The sequence below is a fragment of the Plectrocnemia conspersa genome, unplaced genomic scaffold, assembly GCF_051122295.1.
Source record: "Plectrocnemia conspersa isolate PC_06_02 unplaced genomic scaffold, ASM5112229v1 ptg000010l, whole genome shotgun sequence".
NCBI lineage: Eukaryota > Metazoa > Arthropoda > Insecta > Trichoptera > Polycentropodidae > Plectrocnemia > Plectrocnemia conspersa.
This window is the reverse complement of record NW_028277174.1, coordinates 30448123-30467276: the sequence shown is the minus strand read 5'-3', so window position 1 is coordinate 30467276 and position 19154 is coordinate 30448123. Positions and strand designations below refer to the sequence as shown.

The 19154-nt window shown below is 32.3% G+C and overlaps 2 protein-coding genes across 2 annotated transcripts; one reads left to right on the top strand and one right to left on the bottom strand.

Annotated features, from left to right (window-relative positions):
- The first annotated feature begins 331 nt into the window (after nt 1–331).
- On the top strand, nt 332–5242 carry LOC148231341 (uncharacterized). Its single transcript, XM_088196038.1, has 7 exons — nt 332–534; nt 1475–1722; nt 1799–2154; nt 2220–2621; nt 4568–4683; nt 4749–4904; nt 4961–5242. The coding sequence occupies exons 1-7, from the start codon at nt 448–450 to the stop codon at nt 5162–5164; spliced, it is 1569 nt and encodes a 522-aa protein (XP_088052164.1). The 5' UTR covers nt 332–447; the 3' UTR covers nt 5165–5242.
- Nucleotides 5169–13846, bottom strand: LOC148231340 (NEDD8 ultimate buster 1). The gene is made up of 11 exons (XM_088196037.1): nt 13658–13846; nt 13208–13467; nt 9088–9188; nt 8920–9029; nt 8704–8861; nt 8438–8634; nt 8091–8379; nt 7858–8029; nt 7718–7789; nt 7492–7661; nt 5169–6414 (listed from the first exon to the last, which is right to left on the bottom strand). The coding sequence occupies exons 1-11, from the start codon at nt 13766–13768 to the stop codon at nt 6285–6287; spliced, it is 1770 nt and encodes a 589-aa protein (XP_088052163.1). The 5' UTR covers nt 13769–13846; the 3' UTR covers nt 5169–6284.
- Nucleotides 13847–19154: the final 5308 nt, after the last annotated feature.

The following is a 19154-nucleotide window of genomic DNA, read 5'->3' as shown; positions in this document are numbered from 1 at the left end:
GAGAACAAGTTTATCGTTGCATCTGTTAAACGGTATTTAATATGTATTTAACAATTGCTACAAATTTTATTTAAAAACATATAATTTAAAAAAAATCTAACATATGTTATGTAGCTTTCATATATTTTAATAACTTTAGCTTTGGAAACGTTGATCTACTAAATCCTAAGTCAGCAAAATGCTCCCATAATCATTGTGTCAATTTATTTTATTAAACTATAATAATTTAGTAGATCAATGTAAATAAAGGCTATCTACAAAATAACAATAATCCATGTCATGCGATAACGCGTTATCATGTGATAATGATAACAGATACACCTGAAACGACTTAATCGTAGCCGACGTTCTGAAACAGTCGCTCGTCGACTGAACTCTAGTTGCAAAACTTAGTGTTAGTTTTACAATAAATTCTTATACACCTTTGTTATAACAATTTATTTTAACATGAACGAAAACATAAACAAGGCGACGGGGACGAGTGTGCTTTGTTACTTTTGCAACCAAACCATTTCCGACAACCATTCGTTACAGGTTATAATAAATCATATTAATTTTATCACCTCATTCATTTTACAATTATAATATAATTATAATTTGTAATTACCATCGAAGGAATTCTACCATTTTGTTGTTCGTAATTACCGATTGCGCAGATAAAGCAGCGCGCTGTTTTATCATTTTCCAGTAAAACATTAGGGCGTGCTTAGATAATACAACAATTTTATTAATCACCATTTAAGTATTTCTAGAAAAAAGATTGTGCAAAATAATGAATAGACATCGGCTTGATTTTATCATGACACTTACCTGTCGCTTTAGCGCTGCACTTAGAATATAGAATACATGTTATAGATAAAAACTTAATAGAAACACTAATATCCAGTAATGAGGATGTGCGAGAAAAATGCATAATAAATTCATCCTTCAATTCCATAGCTAGGTGTTGATTAATATAGGCGCTAGAATACTATATAAAGCGAAATGAAGACAGTCGAAGAAAAAATCATGAAGAATAAGCTGTATCTGCCTCAGCATATAATATTTATACACTAAGCAAATATGATCAAAACATACATCTAAAACACAATATAAACATAAACAGAATATAAAAAGAGACTTTATTATTATAATTTATTTCTTAATACACAAAGGTGTTTCCTCTATTCCGTTGAAAAAACCCGTTACATTTTTATTTTTGCAGATTGTTCATGGAATATTATTATACAAATTCACACATCCATACGATATTCCCCTGGCAGTACTCGCTTTGTTATACCTATAAATTCTTGAATTATTTATTTACCTAGTATTAAATCTATGTACATCTTTATTTTTTATTTTATACTCTGTTAACATATTATTTTTAGAATTTATAAAAAGCATTGTTCATAACTAACAATATTTTTTTTCTACCTATTATAGATTATTTTTTTGGTTTAATTTAAATAAATTATTTTTCACAAACTTTCAGCATCACATGAAGCAATGTGGAAGTCTTTTAGAAAAATGTGAGAGGAACTGCGGTGTTTGGGTGGAGAGAAAGAATAAGCATTCACATCTACAAAGATGTTGCCAAAGAAACAGTGTTACAGATCTAAGCACTTTATCATCTCGGTATTCGACTGGTCCAGCATTTTTTCATACAGATACTTACACTAAAGAGAAGAACGCAACGAAGAATAACATGATGGAATTAATGAAAGAATTCCAAACCCTAAGGTATAATATATTATAATTTAAATTTACGCTTAGATAATATTATTTTTTATGATGATATCACAATATGTTATTATAGATCTATGCTGATTGAAGAACGTATTCAACGAGATGTTATAAATGGCGAAATTGATAAATTGAAAAGACAATATGTATTGTCCGAAGAAAGAAATCAGATTTTCACAGCGACGCTCGTGGCTTTAAGAAAACATTACGACGAAGAGTTAGCTAAAGAAAAGATAACGCTAAAAGATGTCAGAGAAGAATTTAATCATATGTATTCTCAGTATATAAATATAAGGGAATTTGTTGCCGGATTGGAAGTGCGGTTAGGTTCGTTACAAAAGACTGTAGAATATGAGAGCAATGAACGTAGTCAGTTAGAGATGGTAGTAAACACTCAGGATAGTAAATTAAGAAATATAAATAAAATAGGTAATGTTATATAATTTATAGTTAATAATTTAAATATACTAATTGGTTTTGATGAATTATTGTAGAGGAAGAATTAGGATTGTTAAAAAATGACAAAAATGTGATGAACTCTTCTAAAAATGAGCAAACAGATACACTTCAAAAAGAACTGTGTGAGTTGAAAGTGTTAGTCTCACAAGAAAACATATTAAACAAACATAAGTGTCAACAAATGGAAGTGGTACAAGATGAACTTGAGAAAAAGCTGAAGAACACTTCAGAAACGATGACGTGTTTAGATGGTATCAAAGGCGAAGTTCAAGCTTTGAGAATAATATTGGACGAGAACTCGATTAGTTTCAAAAAGATCAATGAAAAGATTGATTCGTTGACAGATTCTGTGGAGAGTGTCCAAAACAATGAGACTAAGACTGTACAAATAGTAAGAGAAATCAATAACGTGCAACCGAATATTAGCAATACGACAGGTAATTGTTGATTCATTCATATAATTTCAGTTATAATCGTTTCAAATAAAAATACTGTAACATATAGAGAAGAGCAATTCAAGCCTTCCAAAATTTCTGAAAATTGTTTATATACATGGCTACTACCATGAGGCAATTTATCGTTTCGGCAAATACCTATTTAAAACAAGCGCCAGATACAAGTTTTTCAAATTAATTCTTAGGCTCATTTTTGTGCTAGAAGTATTTAGCTGTTTTGATGAAAACAATAATTTGATTTTTATTATTATTTTAAAAATACTTTTGACACGATTGTAGTATATAAAATAAATACATTTATTAAGTACAATCCGAATGTAAATTAATAAAAAAATCTTATAAGAGCTTTCACATATCCTCTGATTTATAATTTTGTAAGGAATTCGCATGCATAAGACCAGCGGTATAAGTTTTAAACTAATATCTGAAAGATCTGGTTTTGAATCTCATATGGACCGTAGTGTTAATCAATTTCTATCGTGCCTGTGAGATCTGAATTAGTGATTTTAATATAATTATAATTTTTATAGATCATCACAGATTAGGTTTTCCTATATTTTCCTAATCTCATGGATAAATAAATAAAATAAAATCGAGCTAGGTTGTGCATATAACATCTATTGATTGAAAGCTGTAATTAATAAAATAAACGTTTTAAAATAAATAAAATAAAATCGAGCTAGGTTGTGCATATAACATCTATTGATTGAAAGCTGTAATTAATAAAATAAACGTTTTATAATCAATAAAATAAAAAAAAACATACATTACACTGATTTACTGATTTTGATTTCAGTCTGGTGTCTAACAACTTACTTAGTAGTTGTTGATACTGTAACTGCAATAAAAAAATATACACAATAATCTTTTTTTTTTACTAATAATATTGCGAATAATTTGGTCTACATTCTGTGATATAAATCTTTTCCAAGTTTACATAATATACTGATGCTCTTAATTTTATTTTTTCGTGGAAAAGCTTGAATTTAACGTATTTTGATTGAGTTTTTTAATCATTATTAATCTTTATCTATATAAAACAATTTAGATTAGTTATCAATAACTCGCATTCTGACATGAAATTTAATATAACTGATTTTAGATTCTGGAGAAGGTCCTTTTATATCCGTCTTTTAATTTGGATAATTTATACTTCTGTTACAAAATGATTGTATGCCTTTTTCCCTCCAGACTTAAAAGTAAACACCTCTTTTTTAATACTTATGACATATTCACCGAATCAGTAACATATGAGTTTTTCACTCATTATTAAACGTTATTCACATATAACCATTTAAATTAGTTATACTAAATTCACTTTTATGGTTTTTATAACTCACATTAAGCGCGATTTTTTATTCTGGAAAAGGTCCTTTTATATCTGTCTTTTGCGAATCCAATTGTGTAATATCCAGTATTTTTTGTTTAAATAATTTTACTTCTATCACAAATATTATGCGCTTCGTTGTCCTGTTCCCAATAGTTTATACATATTTCGGTAATGTTAATTTTAATTGATTGTATTTTAGTATAACATACATTTTCGATGTTCTTTATCAAAAAGTCGTTGGTCTTAGCTCTTAAATATTAAAAAAAATTAAGACTGCACCCTGCTCTTAAATAAATAGCGTCCAGTTTACTACACTACTGAATATAAAAAACACTTACTTCAATCTTTTGTTGCTATACAGTTTATTTTTGTAAAATAAAATATATATAACTTATAATGAAAGATTAAAAATCCCTGCTGCAACTAATATGTATGTAATATACAAACACTCAAAATAATTGGAAGGCTTGGAAAATTACATTTAAAAAATGACGATTGCGTATACCGTTTGAAAAAACATCTCCGAGGCTTCAAGCCCTCTTGAACTTAATCGATGAAATTCTACTGATTCATAATCAAATTATTCAACATCACTTAGGTCGTTTGATATGGCGGATAAATAACTATCACGAGAAGATGAAAGAGGCAATTTCCAATGGCGTCATATATCAAAGTCCGATTTTCTTGACCGATATTTACGGATACACACTTCAGGTAATCGAGTTGCGATTTTCGCTATATTTTTATCGATCAGGCTTATAAAAGTTTTAATTTTGAAGGGCGAGTTGAATTTAAACGGCATCGGCAAGTGGAACGGTCGACATTTAACTATGACGGTTTATATAATAGCCGGTGATTACGATCCAATACTGGAATGGCCTGCATCATTACAAGCGGACGTCATAATCAAAGATCAAACTTCTAGAAAAAAACAGGTATTTAAAATAATAATATGTGTATAAAAAGATGGTTAATCTTGATTGTTTCATAGGCAGTGGATATTGTTAAGACGTTATCGTTAAAAATGAAAGAAGACAATGACGTTACACAAAACAATGCTAAAAAGAACATAAAAAAAGCTGATAAAAACGAGCCGAAAAGACAGTATATCTTCATACCCCACACAACTTTGGATAAACTGGATTATGTGAAGGACAATGTGATGTTCATTGAGATATTTGTATCGAAAACATAAATTATTTTATTATTATGTATATTTTTATACGTTTATATAGTATTACATTGTATAGATAAATAAATTTTAATTAATATGGTGGACATTTAATGACACATCTATTAATCGGTATAATTACTTATATAATTATAATAACATATACATACATTCGTAATAAGAAAGATATCGTTAATATCATGGATATTACTATCAAATATTAGTTTTATCAAGACGGACAATATAAGCTTGATTTTAAAATGACATTTTATGTTAAATGCAAAAAAAATGTGTCGAATTAATAAGTGTTGAATCTTATTATATCAGTCATTTTTCAAAGACTAGTTAATTTAATCACAGCCCATCTTCATAACCTTTTCAGGTAAATAGTATGAGTAACAAATCTAGTCCAATGATGACTAGGTAGATGATTTTCTATAAGTAATGTGTTATATACTAACGTCCCATTACTTTCTACCTTCGGAAGAGAAGTTTTAAGGATATAAAGAGTCCAGAAAACATACTAGATTTGCTAGCCCAAGCAATCTTTTCATTTTTAAAATTTTCAATCAGCTTTCCTGGTCCCTACATATACATGTATGCTCATTCAATAATTTTCAATTGATAAAATAAAAACAATATCAAAAATATGACACGAATGTCATCAGTGGACGTTTTCTAGTACAGATCAATACGAAGGTGAAATTTGAATCAAACGTATGGTTTGAATGAATAACATTTATACAATGACACATATAGTAGGAACTAAATAAATCTTTTTTTTTCTCAGATTCTAATAAACTATTCTCTGTCTGGAATACTCAGTTTGTACTACACAGCATTGGCTTGGATAAATTTTTACTCAAATCATACCCCATGCATACCTTAGCATACAAACTTTAATTTTACAATAATACAATACAAATAACATCAATTTTTTTTGAGAATTAATCATCACATTTAAACATAACTTATATCAATAGTACATATTTTAATAATTATAAAAAAATGTGTTGTTCGTACAAACTTCACAGTGACTCGACAATCCAGACAGAGCTCGTAGTTTTTTTATTATATATGTAGACTTATTGTAATTAAATTAATGTATAATACGTCAGAGTATCTCAAGTGTGAATTGTTTGATTTACTTTAACAATTCCAAATATTGATTCAGATACTGCTCCTCTTGAATCAATGTCATGTCTAAATAGTCACTTTCTGTATTTTCTGCAATACCTTCAGAGAGTCTATTGAAAGCTGCGGTCATCAATTTCCTGAAAACAGTAAAATTATACAATTGTCCTTTTATATCTGTATTTTTAAGTGTTTTAGTTTGGATAATTTATAGTTCTGTCACAAAATGATTTTATGCCTTTTTTCCCTTCGAATCTTTTAGTATAACATAAAATTTTTGGTGTTCTTCGTCAAAAATCATTTGTCTTAATCCTTGAAAATTAAAAAAAAATGAGACTGCACCTTGCTCTTATAAAAATAGCTTCCAGTTTACTATACTATTGAATATAAAAAAAACGTTTTAACTTCAATCTTCCGTTGATATACAGTTTATTTTTGTAAAATAAAATATATATATATATATATATATATATATATATATATATATATATATATATATATATATAACCTATAATGAAAGATTAAATATCTCTCCTGCGACTAATATGTATAAAATACACATACACTCAAAATATTTGGAAGGCTTGGAAGATTTCATTTAAAAAATGACGATCATATATTGAAAGAACATTTCCGAGGCTTCAAGCATACAACGAAATTTCAAAAATCGTAAAACGGGCTGCAGGTTGCGCATCCCTGCTTTTGATACTAAAATGAACTCTTGAAGTGATGTAAATTTCAGATTATTTACGCTAATAATTTAGTTCTTCCTAATTTTATTTACGTAGAATAAATAGTGGGTCTGTTCTGTGCAGATGTTATTCCCTTTGAGGGTCATAAATTCTAAATTTAAATAAGATACTGATTGACAACTTCTCCAAAGTTTGTGTTTAAATATGCACTGGATAAATTATGATTTTTTTGTGAACACAGAGTGCCTGGCGTCCATGTGTTAATCATATTTGCAATTTTTTGTGGTCATCGAGTAGAAATCACAATGGTATAGTATTTAGAGGACCACACGGGAGAAAACTCATGTTACATTAGAGAAGCAGAGTTTGATAATATGGAATAATTGGTCTAATGAGTGTAGATGAACCTAATTCCAACATCGCAGTACAAAAAAAGTTTCGTTCTCATCTCTAGCCTTTAACCGATAAGATTCTCGTTTCCCGCATACAAAGTATTAAGCAACCGCTAAAGTCATCATTACTCACATTTTCTTTCTCACTTGGTTATCTGCATGCTCCATTGAAGTACTGGGCTGTTCGGAGACAGGCCCGAAAACTTCGCCTTTCATGAGCATGTCGATGGCTCCATTTATATCGTTCAAAGATTTTTTCAACGCTTGATTGGCTCTAATCTCATCGTAGCCAATCTCCATCAACTATAAACAAATATAATTATGCACCTGATCAAAGAAAATTGAAAGTAATAAAGTACCTTTTGAACAGAGTCAGTATCCACTTTGATGGAATCGCACGATAAGCTTCTCGGAAGATCGACATCTTTCAACTGAAATTGTAAACGATTAACAATTAATAACGCGCTTCTATCGAATCACAATAATTTTAAGAACATACAAGATCGGGTTGCTCCTGTATGATTTGCACAGCGTTTGCAATTATATTATTGCTTTTTTTGAGCGCCAACACGGCCATTTTTTTACAGAATCCCATGTCCACGAGCATTTTTACGAATCTCGCTGACACATATTGTTTCTTATCGGCGCAATGGCCTAACAGGCGATTTTCTCTATAAAGGAAACCGAATTACAAAATCAAATGCTTGTAATATTTATTTTATCAATACTTACTTTTGTTCTTCTTTCTTCTTCTCGATATCCTCCTTTTGCTTTCTAGTCTTGGCTATGAATCTCATAGCTTCGTCGATGTTGCCCTCAGCCGCTCTCAGAGCAATCCTCGACTCCAATAGAGTATATCCTCTTTCGACCAATATACAAATGGAAGTCTCGTTTAACTTTAAAGCATCAAGTTCCAGTCCGGTTCTTTGGAGCACTTTCTTAGCTTCGACTCTCCTATTTTGATGATACAGCATTATGCCTTGCAGCAAGTGGAGACGCATGAAAAGCGCTTTTTCATTACCTATCAAAATTTAATGATCAATAACTAGATTTTCATGAAAATATATTTTTTGAATTACCAGTTGTGCCCTTGATGGCTTTCAAACGTTCCAGATTTGGTCCATAGCTGTTATGAAAGCTTTGTTCGCATTTCTTCAGCCTCGATTCGGCTTCAGGTATATGTGTGATGCTTTGCAAACATAAGTAGCACCAACTTATGTCCAAGTTCAACAAAGCGTAATTATCGACCGACTTCAACAATGCACAATTGCATTCGCTTAAAAAAATTATTTATATTTAATAAACTGCACAATAGGTCAGATTAGCCGATCGTTTAAATATTTACCTAAAATGCTTGTCGGCCTCTAATAGCAAAACGAGGGCAAATGGATAGTTTTCTCCCTTTAAAGCAGTTCGTCCTCTCTCGTGTAGAGCCATAGCTACCGTCAAAGCCTTCTTTTCTCTTGGCGGAAGCACTATTGCCTTCCCAGATTGATCTTCAAGCTGAATATATAATTAGTAAGGTAATATTTAATATGTTTTAATAAATGCAGAATCATACATGCATGAAAGACTCTCCGAATGAGTCTTCAGTCAACAGCTCAGCATCAGCTCGGGCTGCGTTCATCATCGTATACATATCGGCATCTTTGCGAAGATCTTCGGGTGTTCCTGATATTAAATTATAATTAATAAATAATCTGATTGAAAACAAACCAATTTAACTCACCAGCCAAAACGATGACTAGAATCTGAGCACCGTTTTTGAGCCCTTGCTCTTGCAACTTCATGTCATGTTTAACTATACGTCCTTTGTGTATCAGTTTGATCCTAAAAATAAATTATAAAATAAATATGGTAGAAAAATGGAGGTAGAAGTGAACCACTAGTATTAAAAACGGTTGAATCTTAAGAGCATCTAAACAAAAAAAATATAGGAGAAATTCTAAGCAACTAAGAATGAGATACCCTAGTCGTAAATCACCAATTGTTGACAGCTGTGTTAGGACAAATAGACAATAGATGGCCAAAACTTAATTTCTGTCCTTCACACGAAATGTATATTTTATTTTTTTGCTTTGAAAGCCAACTCTTCAATGAACATATTTATAACGAAAGTTTGCGGAAAAAATGTGAAAGATGCAATATAATGTTGGTTTTAATAGTATTATGTGAGTGCATAGTTTTTCTTGGCCATAGCTGTATATAGTTTTGTGGCGGTTCTCAGTGTTGACACACCACCGCTCAACTTGTGAAGCGGGTGTTTTTTAAATTAATTTTTATTAGTTTAAATATACATTCTTTTCTTTTCTTTTTTTCAATCAATATATAACAACGGTCTAACACCCCAGGTCCTCGCCAGCTCTATAAAAAAGGTCGTTTAATTAAAACTACATTCGCTACAAATTGGTGTCCCCGACGTGATGGCGGAGGCGCCCGATCCTGAGGCCGCCCCGCCCGCCCGACGAGCCGCCGCCTCCCGACGTGATCGATCATACGCAACAACGACCCGCAAGAGACGATCAGCTAAGATGACCGAAGAAAACGGCGTTTCAAGAACGCCGGAATCAGCAACGACGAAACCCGGTTCAACTGAGCACTTGACACAAGAGCGCAGGAAGAAGTTAGGGATATAATCCTTAACCCACCAGCCGACAGCGCCTACGCAAAGGTCAAGGCCGCACTTCTCGACCGCCTCAGCATCTCGCGAGAAGCAAAAACTAAACAACTCCTCGAACGCGAGGAAATCGGAGACCGGAAACCCAGCAACACGACCTCGTCCTCTTCGTCGGCCACCGGCTCGCAGTCCGGCACATTGAGCACCTCGATCAGCCACAACCCGAACGCGCCGTCGGAACAGCTGTCGCGCACCAACCTCTACATCCGCGACCTGCCGCACACCACCACCGACAAGGACCTCGTCACCATGTGCATCCAATACGGCAACGACTTTTCAAACGACGACATGCAGCACCAACTGTTCGTTCCAGTTTGGACATCAAACTCAACGACGACTCGCTGCATCGCAACTTAGCTGCGCAGAGCCTTCTGTAGACGCGGCCCTGAACTAGTTTCTCGGCCGACCGAACATCGGGTGCTACAGAGCCCCGCAGCCACATGGAGTCAAAATCACATGGAGTCAAAATCAAATGGAGTCAAAATCAAAATCAAAACAACCGCCCACAAATAATTATTCTTATCCTTATCACACTTTCTTATCCTTGTTAGATTATTATGCATATTTTTGTTAGTTTTAATTAAGTATGTGTAGATAATAAGTTTGTAACTGTGTATAGGATAATTAAGTACTAAATAACATATATATCGAATTATAAATAAAATTCTGGCAAGGGGGTCTGTGGCGGTTCTCAGTGTTGACACACCACCGCTCAACTTGTGAAGCGGGTGTTTTTTAAATTAATTTTTATTAGTTTAAATATACATTCTTTTCTTTTCTTTTTTTCAATCAATATATAACAACGGTCTAACACCCCAGGTCCTCGCCAGCTCTATAAAAAAGGTCGTTTAATTACGTAGCCCCAAGAATTACATTCGCTACAGTTTTATGTATAAATATGTCATATTTTTAAATTTGTTTATAAAGGTTTAAAAAATTAACAGAATTTGTTCCAATATTACATTATTTTATTTTAGATAAAATATAACTCGGTTTTTTTAGTTGTGGCCCGCATGGCTTCTTAGGTTTTCGGTATCGTCCCGCCGCGAAAAAAGGTTGCTCGCCACTGCTCTAATCCATTGGTTACAACATTTTTGTATTCTTCGTTATAAGTGAATGACACTGTTTTCTGATTTAGAAGCTGAGTATGACAGGCCGGTCAAACGAAATTCTTTGGAAATCTCATACTCCAGGCAGAAACGTCGCTTGGAGGGGGGCAGATGGGGGCATTAGCCTCACCTTGAATTTGGCCAGAAAAATGTATGTCATTTAATGAAATACTATGAATCTTAATGAAATCGAAATATTAAAAAAACGACCAATGACTGCCAAACATTCCCCCCCCCTCCTGAAAAACGATGAAATGGAGTCCCTGATTCTAAACTAGAAATTCTCGGGTTATCACTCAAATAAAATCTAAAAAGTCTTGAATCTATTCCGAAAATATTTTTAAAGTATGCCATTTCAGTGAAATCATATCGGAATACATTTTCACTGGTAGATATATATTTTACTAGTGAAATTATATTTTATCTACCAAATGCTAGTAAAATTATATGATTTCAACTTTTCAATATGTAGTAATTAGGGATTCCAATCCCGGGCCAAAATTTTGATCCCGGGATTTCGGTATTGCAATTAGTCGATCCCGGGATCCCGGGACCAGTCCCGGGATAATTTTCATGTTATTTTATCGATAAAAATAATTTAAAATTAATAATACAATATATTTTTGCATCTGTTTTTTATAGCGTACAATGTATAAAGTACGTATAATTTTAGTCTTGGACTTAAAATAGAAAATACTATAATAAAAATAAAAAAGGGAAGGTCTTATATATTTATTTGAGAAGAAAAAAATGAAATTTTGACAATGTATGTACATACTATATACATTCATAGACACAATTAATTGAAAACATTATTTTGAATAAAACTCACGAAGTAACATCAAAGCATCAAGTGTTTTATCATTTAGCCTTGATCCGATTTTGGTTCCTAAGCAGCCTGCTGCTGAAAAAGCACGTTCAGACTCACAGCCTCAAAGATTCACAGATGACACGTGCAACTCGCGCAAGTTTGTACACGAAATATAACGATGTTGTCAATAATAATTCGATTGTGCTTGATAAATAACCAATCCGAAAAATTCGGGATTATGTTTTATAGTCCCGGGACTCATCGGGTATTGAAAATCGTCCGGGATCCCGGGATCCCGAATCCCGGGATTGGAATCCCTAGTAGTAATATATATATATATATATATATATATATATTTACATACTTATCATTATTTATTTACATGCAATGTATTATTGTTGCAGTGAATTTTTTTCAGTAAAGTTATATTTTTACTAGTAAAATCCAAATACATTTTCATCAAAAGATATATATTTCTACTAGTGAAAATATAATTTAACTGATATAATGCTTTAAAATATCTATGAAACTCAATCTAACAGTTGCGAAACGTCCATTTGCTGTTCAAACCCAAAAGTCGTAATATTGTTATAAAAAGTGTTAATAGGAATGCTAAATAACCGAGCGTTTCCATTGTGATGGCACGATTTTATTGCAGTTGACGTGAATTTTAAACAATTTGGCCAAAAAAATGCATGCCATCTATTGCACCTCCCCCCCTGGAAAAAACTTAAATGACGTCCCTGGGTCAAAGTACAGATGTCAAGAGAGTTGTAGTGAAGTAATGACTCTTTGCTTTGACCAATAATGAGCAGATTAATTTGAACCTAGTCTTTTTCACGCTTCTGGTGGGAAGGCCAACATGTATGTTGGTCATGCAGTTTCGGGTTTTCGCATTGGAGGTGAAGCTAAACACTAACACTATTGGCTCTGAATTTGTCTCATTTTCCATTCGTCCAAGCTTCCTCGAAGGAGCATTATAAAATATGTGCTGCCTAATCATATCACAAATCGATTATTGCTTGCTAAACAACTAAACAGACTCTCAAGAGTTGTGATTTATACGCTCAGGTAATAAATGAGGAACCAAAGATCAGAGTTACTCGATTTTCACAACTGCGAGGCTCTACGACTTTTACTTATTTAACACTACAGCCATATAATACATTACTATATCAGATTATACTAAACATATGTTTGAAATTAAAAATAGTGGTTCACTCCTATATACAATAAATAAATAAATATTTACTTGATATCTTCGATGGAGAGCACTTCAGCGACTTTGGTGATAAATTCGCTCCCAATCATGTCAAGTTTAACTTCTATATTTGCATTTTTAACGCCTTCGCTTGTAGCGGTGGTCACGAGCCGGAGAACAGCAATTCCCGTCTCTTTGAATTGATCGTTTGCCTTGGCCCGTTCGATCGAATGTTGTTTTAGATCTTTCAAGGCGTCCAGCACCTTATCTTCGCACAATTTTAATTCATTCGAATAAATTTGTGCCAAATTCTGAAATTTTTAATACACCATTTATATGTACTTATTGTTCGAACAAAGGAACTGTAGAATTGTGTAACGTTGACATATGGCAACTTTGCGACGATACGGACTATGTCGCGGCACTTTTCTGTTATAAAAATAATTTTTTAATGGAGCGGCGCGTGACTTGACGTTTTGAAAGAAAACAGCTGAGCTCTACCTTCATGTGCACGTCGGAACCTTCGCCGTCGTACGGAGCCAGCCAGAGGCGCACCCCCTCGGCCGCCAGCCTGCCGCGGACCCGGAGACGCACGTCCTCCTCGACAGACATCCTTTCGCAAGGACAATGAATTCGGACTCCCTTTTCTCGATGACAACAAATGCCTTGTTTACCTTCCTCTTTCGTAGTGATGTGACTTCATTTGTCAGTGATGTCCCAAAAGTGATCGGTTACTATTTTTGTAATCGGACCACAATACGATTAAGAAATCATTTTTATTCAATTAACCCTTTAAAAAAAAAAGAGGGCACAAAAACAATTATAACTTCTCAGAAGTCAAAAATTCACGTCAAAAGCAATAAAATAGTGTCGGCGCCGTAGCAGTGGGAACGCTTGTTACTGAACGTTCTCACTGTATTTTATTACTTTTGACATGGATTTTTGACTTCTGAGAAGAGATAATGGTTTTTGCGCCCTCATATTGGTCAAAATTTGGTTTATACATGCTTCATTCGATTCTCACTTATTGTAAGTCGTAATATTGTTTTACGTAAAGTTCTAATATGAACGCTGGATAACGGCGAAGGCACGATTTAATCGCTTTTGACGTGAATTCTAAACAGAGACATCCTTGAATTAAGCCAAAAAAATGCATATTACCTAATGAAATACCATGAATCCTAATGAAATCGAAATATTAATAAAAACGACCCCTGCCTGGCCAACTTTTGCCCCCCCCCCTTGAAAATATTTGAAATACCAACCCTGGACAAATGTCTGGCTAATCTCAGTTACGCAATTAGACAATTCGACCATTAAGCAAAACTTACCAAAGGGGCTCTCTTGCTATTTTTTATTTCAAAAATGAAATTATTAAACTTACATGTTTTAAATATACTTATTCCTTGCCTTTACATTTTCAAATTCTGCAATCACGCCATGAAATGACATTTTTTGGGTTCGTCTCTGGCCGTCTGCCCTTCGTCCCTTGGAGACCCGCCTCAAGTATCATAAGTATGAAAAGCTCTCTGGCGAATCATAACCACGCAGCGATCATTCAGCCATTGTTGCATTCTTTTATTCGACCAACGAATTAGATCCACGCCTCTAGAAAGTAACATTCGCTTGATGGTCATATTTGAAAGGCAAATTGTGTAACGGGCTAAATTTTAACTGTACCTTTTCATTCGATTGTGTGCTGTTTCCACAAACATTACGCAACAAAGAAATATATTTTTTCTACATTGTAGGGTAATTACGACGTGTTATTTATTTGTAATCCTTTTTTCCTATAAACATAACGAGTGCTATTGTGGTGGTACGTTCAGTTAGTCTTTTGTCACGTTCATACATATTATCACCGTGGTAATGGTGATTTAGTGCACGAGTTTCAAGAATAACCCCCACAATTTAATTCAAATTATGACTAGCACAATGTTCGTACACTGCTTTTTATTGGATATTTCTAATTCTTGTTTGTACTCCACTAATAACTACTCTCATTGCGTCAGCCCCATCGTAACACTGGCAAGAGCACTTTTCGATTAGAATATTCATGGCATTAATTCATCGACCAATATATTGTAATTTCCCAAACTATTTTGAGCGAAAACAGAATCAGCTATAATTGGTTATGGATCTATACAGGTCTACAGTTACATTGATAATGTATTGATCGAATCTTGTAAAGTATCTTGAATCGAAACCTGTATGTTTTCATCGATTGTTTTGTCGTTTTCTATAATTCCACATCGTGTTTTTAGTATAAATTGCTCAAGTTTCGTTAATTTATTCAGTCTATATACTGTTAGAATGTTTTGCTTTTTTTGTGCTTCTATCAATATTTTTCGATTCTTCAACTGTTATTATTTAATTTATATTTTATAACCTTTAAGATCTTAATTACTTTTTAATAATTTATATTATGAATTTAAATGTTTTTAATTAAACGAAATTATACAAATTTTATTGAAAAAAATTCGAGAAAACCAAAAGACGTACTACCTTGACTTTCTCGGAAAGGCCGTCTTATTGGGCAACACTTTGATTTAACTTTTATTACGTCTTTCTTATTTAATAACAAAAAGGTTATCGCGCGTCCGTATCTTATGGACGCCAGTGGTATAAGCGCGAACAATAAGCTCGCGCTTACCTTGGTCTAAGCATCTTGGCGATAACAAACGTTTTTCTGGGCATGGCCCAAATAAATCAGAAAAAAAAATATTAACTAGTGCATTAGTCTATATGTTGTGTAACTTACCGCACATACCATAATGGGTTTTAAATATAACATTGCATTCTAGATTTCATAAATATAATATATAGTTTTTCAAAGAGATTTGTGTCATTTATTTTAGAATCATAAAAGTTCATTACGCTTAGTTAAATATAGGTTATGAGTAGCGATCGGTTTGGCGTTTGTTTTTAGATATATTATCTATGGCTCGAATAGTAATGTGACCAACGGGTCTTTACAAAAGAACGTGAATAGTCGTGTGTTTGTTGATGGCCTCGTACTATATTTGACAGCTTTAAATAAATTTGGTTATTATTTAAATATGTCATATTAAAGAAAATCTAAATATTTTAATATAAATAATAGCCTATTAATCATAGTCATCTACATATATTATGGCGGTCTAGCAATACATTTAATTCAGGGTCACTTTATAAATTTCAGTAGTGCATAGAGCACATAATATTGAAATTAAAAATAAAATTTCCAAAATTCTTATAGATCGGGATTAAATTGACGATAAGATTTTCACTGCACGGTCAAAATATTAACAGCAATTAACATACGACTTTATCTTTAAAAAGTAAAACATTTTCGTGGATTAGCTCTTGATATTTTAAAAACATGAATACAATACACTATTAAAAAAAAATGATGCAAAAACCTTTCATAAGAAATGCAATGTAAATTTTCGCAAAAAATAGTGATAGCGAACAACGCATTAAATAAATTATCACTATAATTAACTGCAAAATCATTCTTCATTTATATGTATATATGTGATTATAATTTATTACCTTACAGTACACATATTACATGCCTCAGGAAACAGCGCAATGGAATTATTGTTACTTTGTATAAGATGGATCATAATGTTTGCACATCTGTAAAACAGTAAAATGCGAACTAATTCAGGGTTAACAAATTTAATCAGATGTTTTAATATTACATTATAATATAAACTTAATCAATCTAGATATAATCAACTGAGATTTTCTTTAAAATTTAGTACTGCTGTTAATTCGCCACGTTAATAAATAAGTTTTATTTACACACTTTTAAAAATCGTTAAAATCTGATTTAATTACATCGATAAGAGCAGAATTGTTATAAAACCATATGTTTTGAGAATTCTGTAATAATGCTTACGCGCAGCATTTTTTATAGGCATTCAGCTTCAGATTGAATGTTTTCATTGAAATGAATATGGTAATTTTATGTATTTTTAACATTTTAACAATACTGTAACCATCACACAGTATATTTGTTTAAAAAAAAATACTATATATTCTTATATTTATTTATTACTACCTAGTATATTATATTGTTTTATGAATTAGCTTAATAAATAAATTTCATCACAAAACCAATAAGTTATCACCACTAAACGAGGAAAAAGTACGCCGAAAACTATCGCATACTATTCATAAAATATAATCTCGTTTGCAAATAGGGCGGAAAATTCTTAGTAATTAAGAAAACACAAGAAAATTATTGATATATAAAGCAAAATACGAGATATAAAATACAGCATAATCAGAAAAAGAAATAAATAAATGAATGTCACATATATAACAATACTAAAAACATATATATAAAAGACGAAAAGTTGCTAGTGCTAGTAAATAGATTGAAATCATTAGTTAAGTTTCAACCAGTGGAATTACCACTTCATGCAAGATTTCGATCAACTGGCGTGCAAAGAAATTTTCCGCCGACCGACAATCACTTCCAGCCTTGCTGAAATTCTAACGCTTAATGAGAGATGAAACTACGCTCAGCAAAATCAATAAATATATAAAATATGCACTACAGTACTACAACTTTTTTTATAGAAATTAAATACAAATTTTATAATTTTATGTGGGTACCCTACGGTCGTGCGTATAAACATTTTATTGGATAGCTTTATATTCATTATAGTACTTATAAACATCAGAGCAAATTAAATAGTGTTACTAAGGGGCATGAAATAAAGTACTTAAAATAGGAAGAATAATTTAATCTCAGTGGACATCTTGAAGTCATTCATTAATATACATTATACAATTGCCATCAAAACATCATTAACTCTAGTGTAAATGAGCTGAGATTGAGTTTCAGGGATTCATTTTTATCGTATCGTCCTGCATTTTTGAAATTTTTGATTATTGTAATACAGTCTTTCTGCTTCGTTTCCTTTATGAAACTTAAGAGTGATTATTTTAACTAAACTGATATTTTGATCTTATATATGACCACAAAATAACGTTGTTATATCAACTCACAAAAACTAAACGAAATATTAAACCAGTTCTTTTTAGATGATAATTTGTATGAAATTAAAATTTGAATAGAAATAAAAAGATCAGTCCTCTCTCTGTTATTTTTCACTATTGATTCTTTTAAATATCATACATTTAATAAAATTCCAGAAATACTTTCACCGATGATTTCAAGCAGAGAACAATATTTTTAATGCACATCGCCAAAATTTATGATAAGGCGTCGAAGATGCTCGGCTTCGTTATGCGGAGCGCGTGTCACTTTTACTGGCGATTCTGTACGATACGATAGTTCTTAGCTCCATTGTCTGGAATCCCACCGAGGCGCAGTACTCCTTAGTGTGTGGATTCAAAGAAATATTTTCGGTTATGCATAGACATAATTTTTGTTTGGTAAGAAATTTTATAAATACATTTCAATGCTTGGGATTTATAGTATAAAATTTATTTAATTTGTGATGATGCTGATTTGAGACAGCTCTGGGGAATCGCATATAAGCATGTTTGCGGGCCAGTTGCATCGCTTTTGGACACCCTTACGAAATGTGTTTATGCCTTAAAATATAAACGGTCACTCTGACGACCAATAGCCAAAGGTTAAAATATATAGTAGAACGTATTGTTCCAAACAAAGAGTAGATTTTTCACGGTACGTTATGGAAGGATTAACGACTCGGAACGGATATGCTATTAGGTGGTCCATGAAATATTTCCAATTGCCTGGTCACAGAATCTCTCTTCCAATGTAGTGAAAAATATTGTGGAAATACCTTACTTTCGAGTCGTGCTTTTATCTGTTTGAAATGGTCGTTAGAATGACTTTTAAATTATACCAAATTTTTAGATACGGTTTGGGTTTGAACAGCAGATGTCTCGTTAATGTTAAATTGAGTTTCAACGACAGTAAGATTACCTGTTAAGGCCATAAAATTTCTAACTTTTTAGAAAACATTAAATAATTAATAATACTAAAATTCATCTTCAATATTTCTTGAAT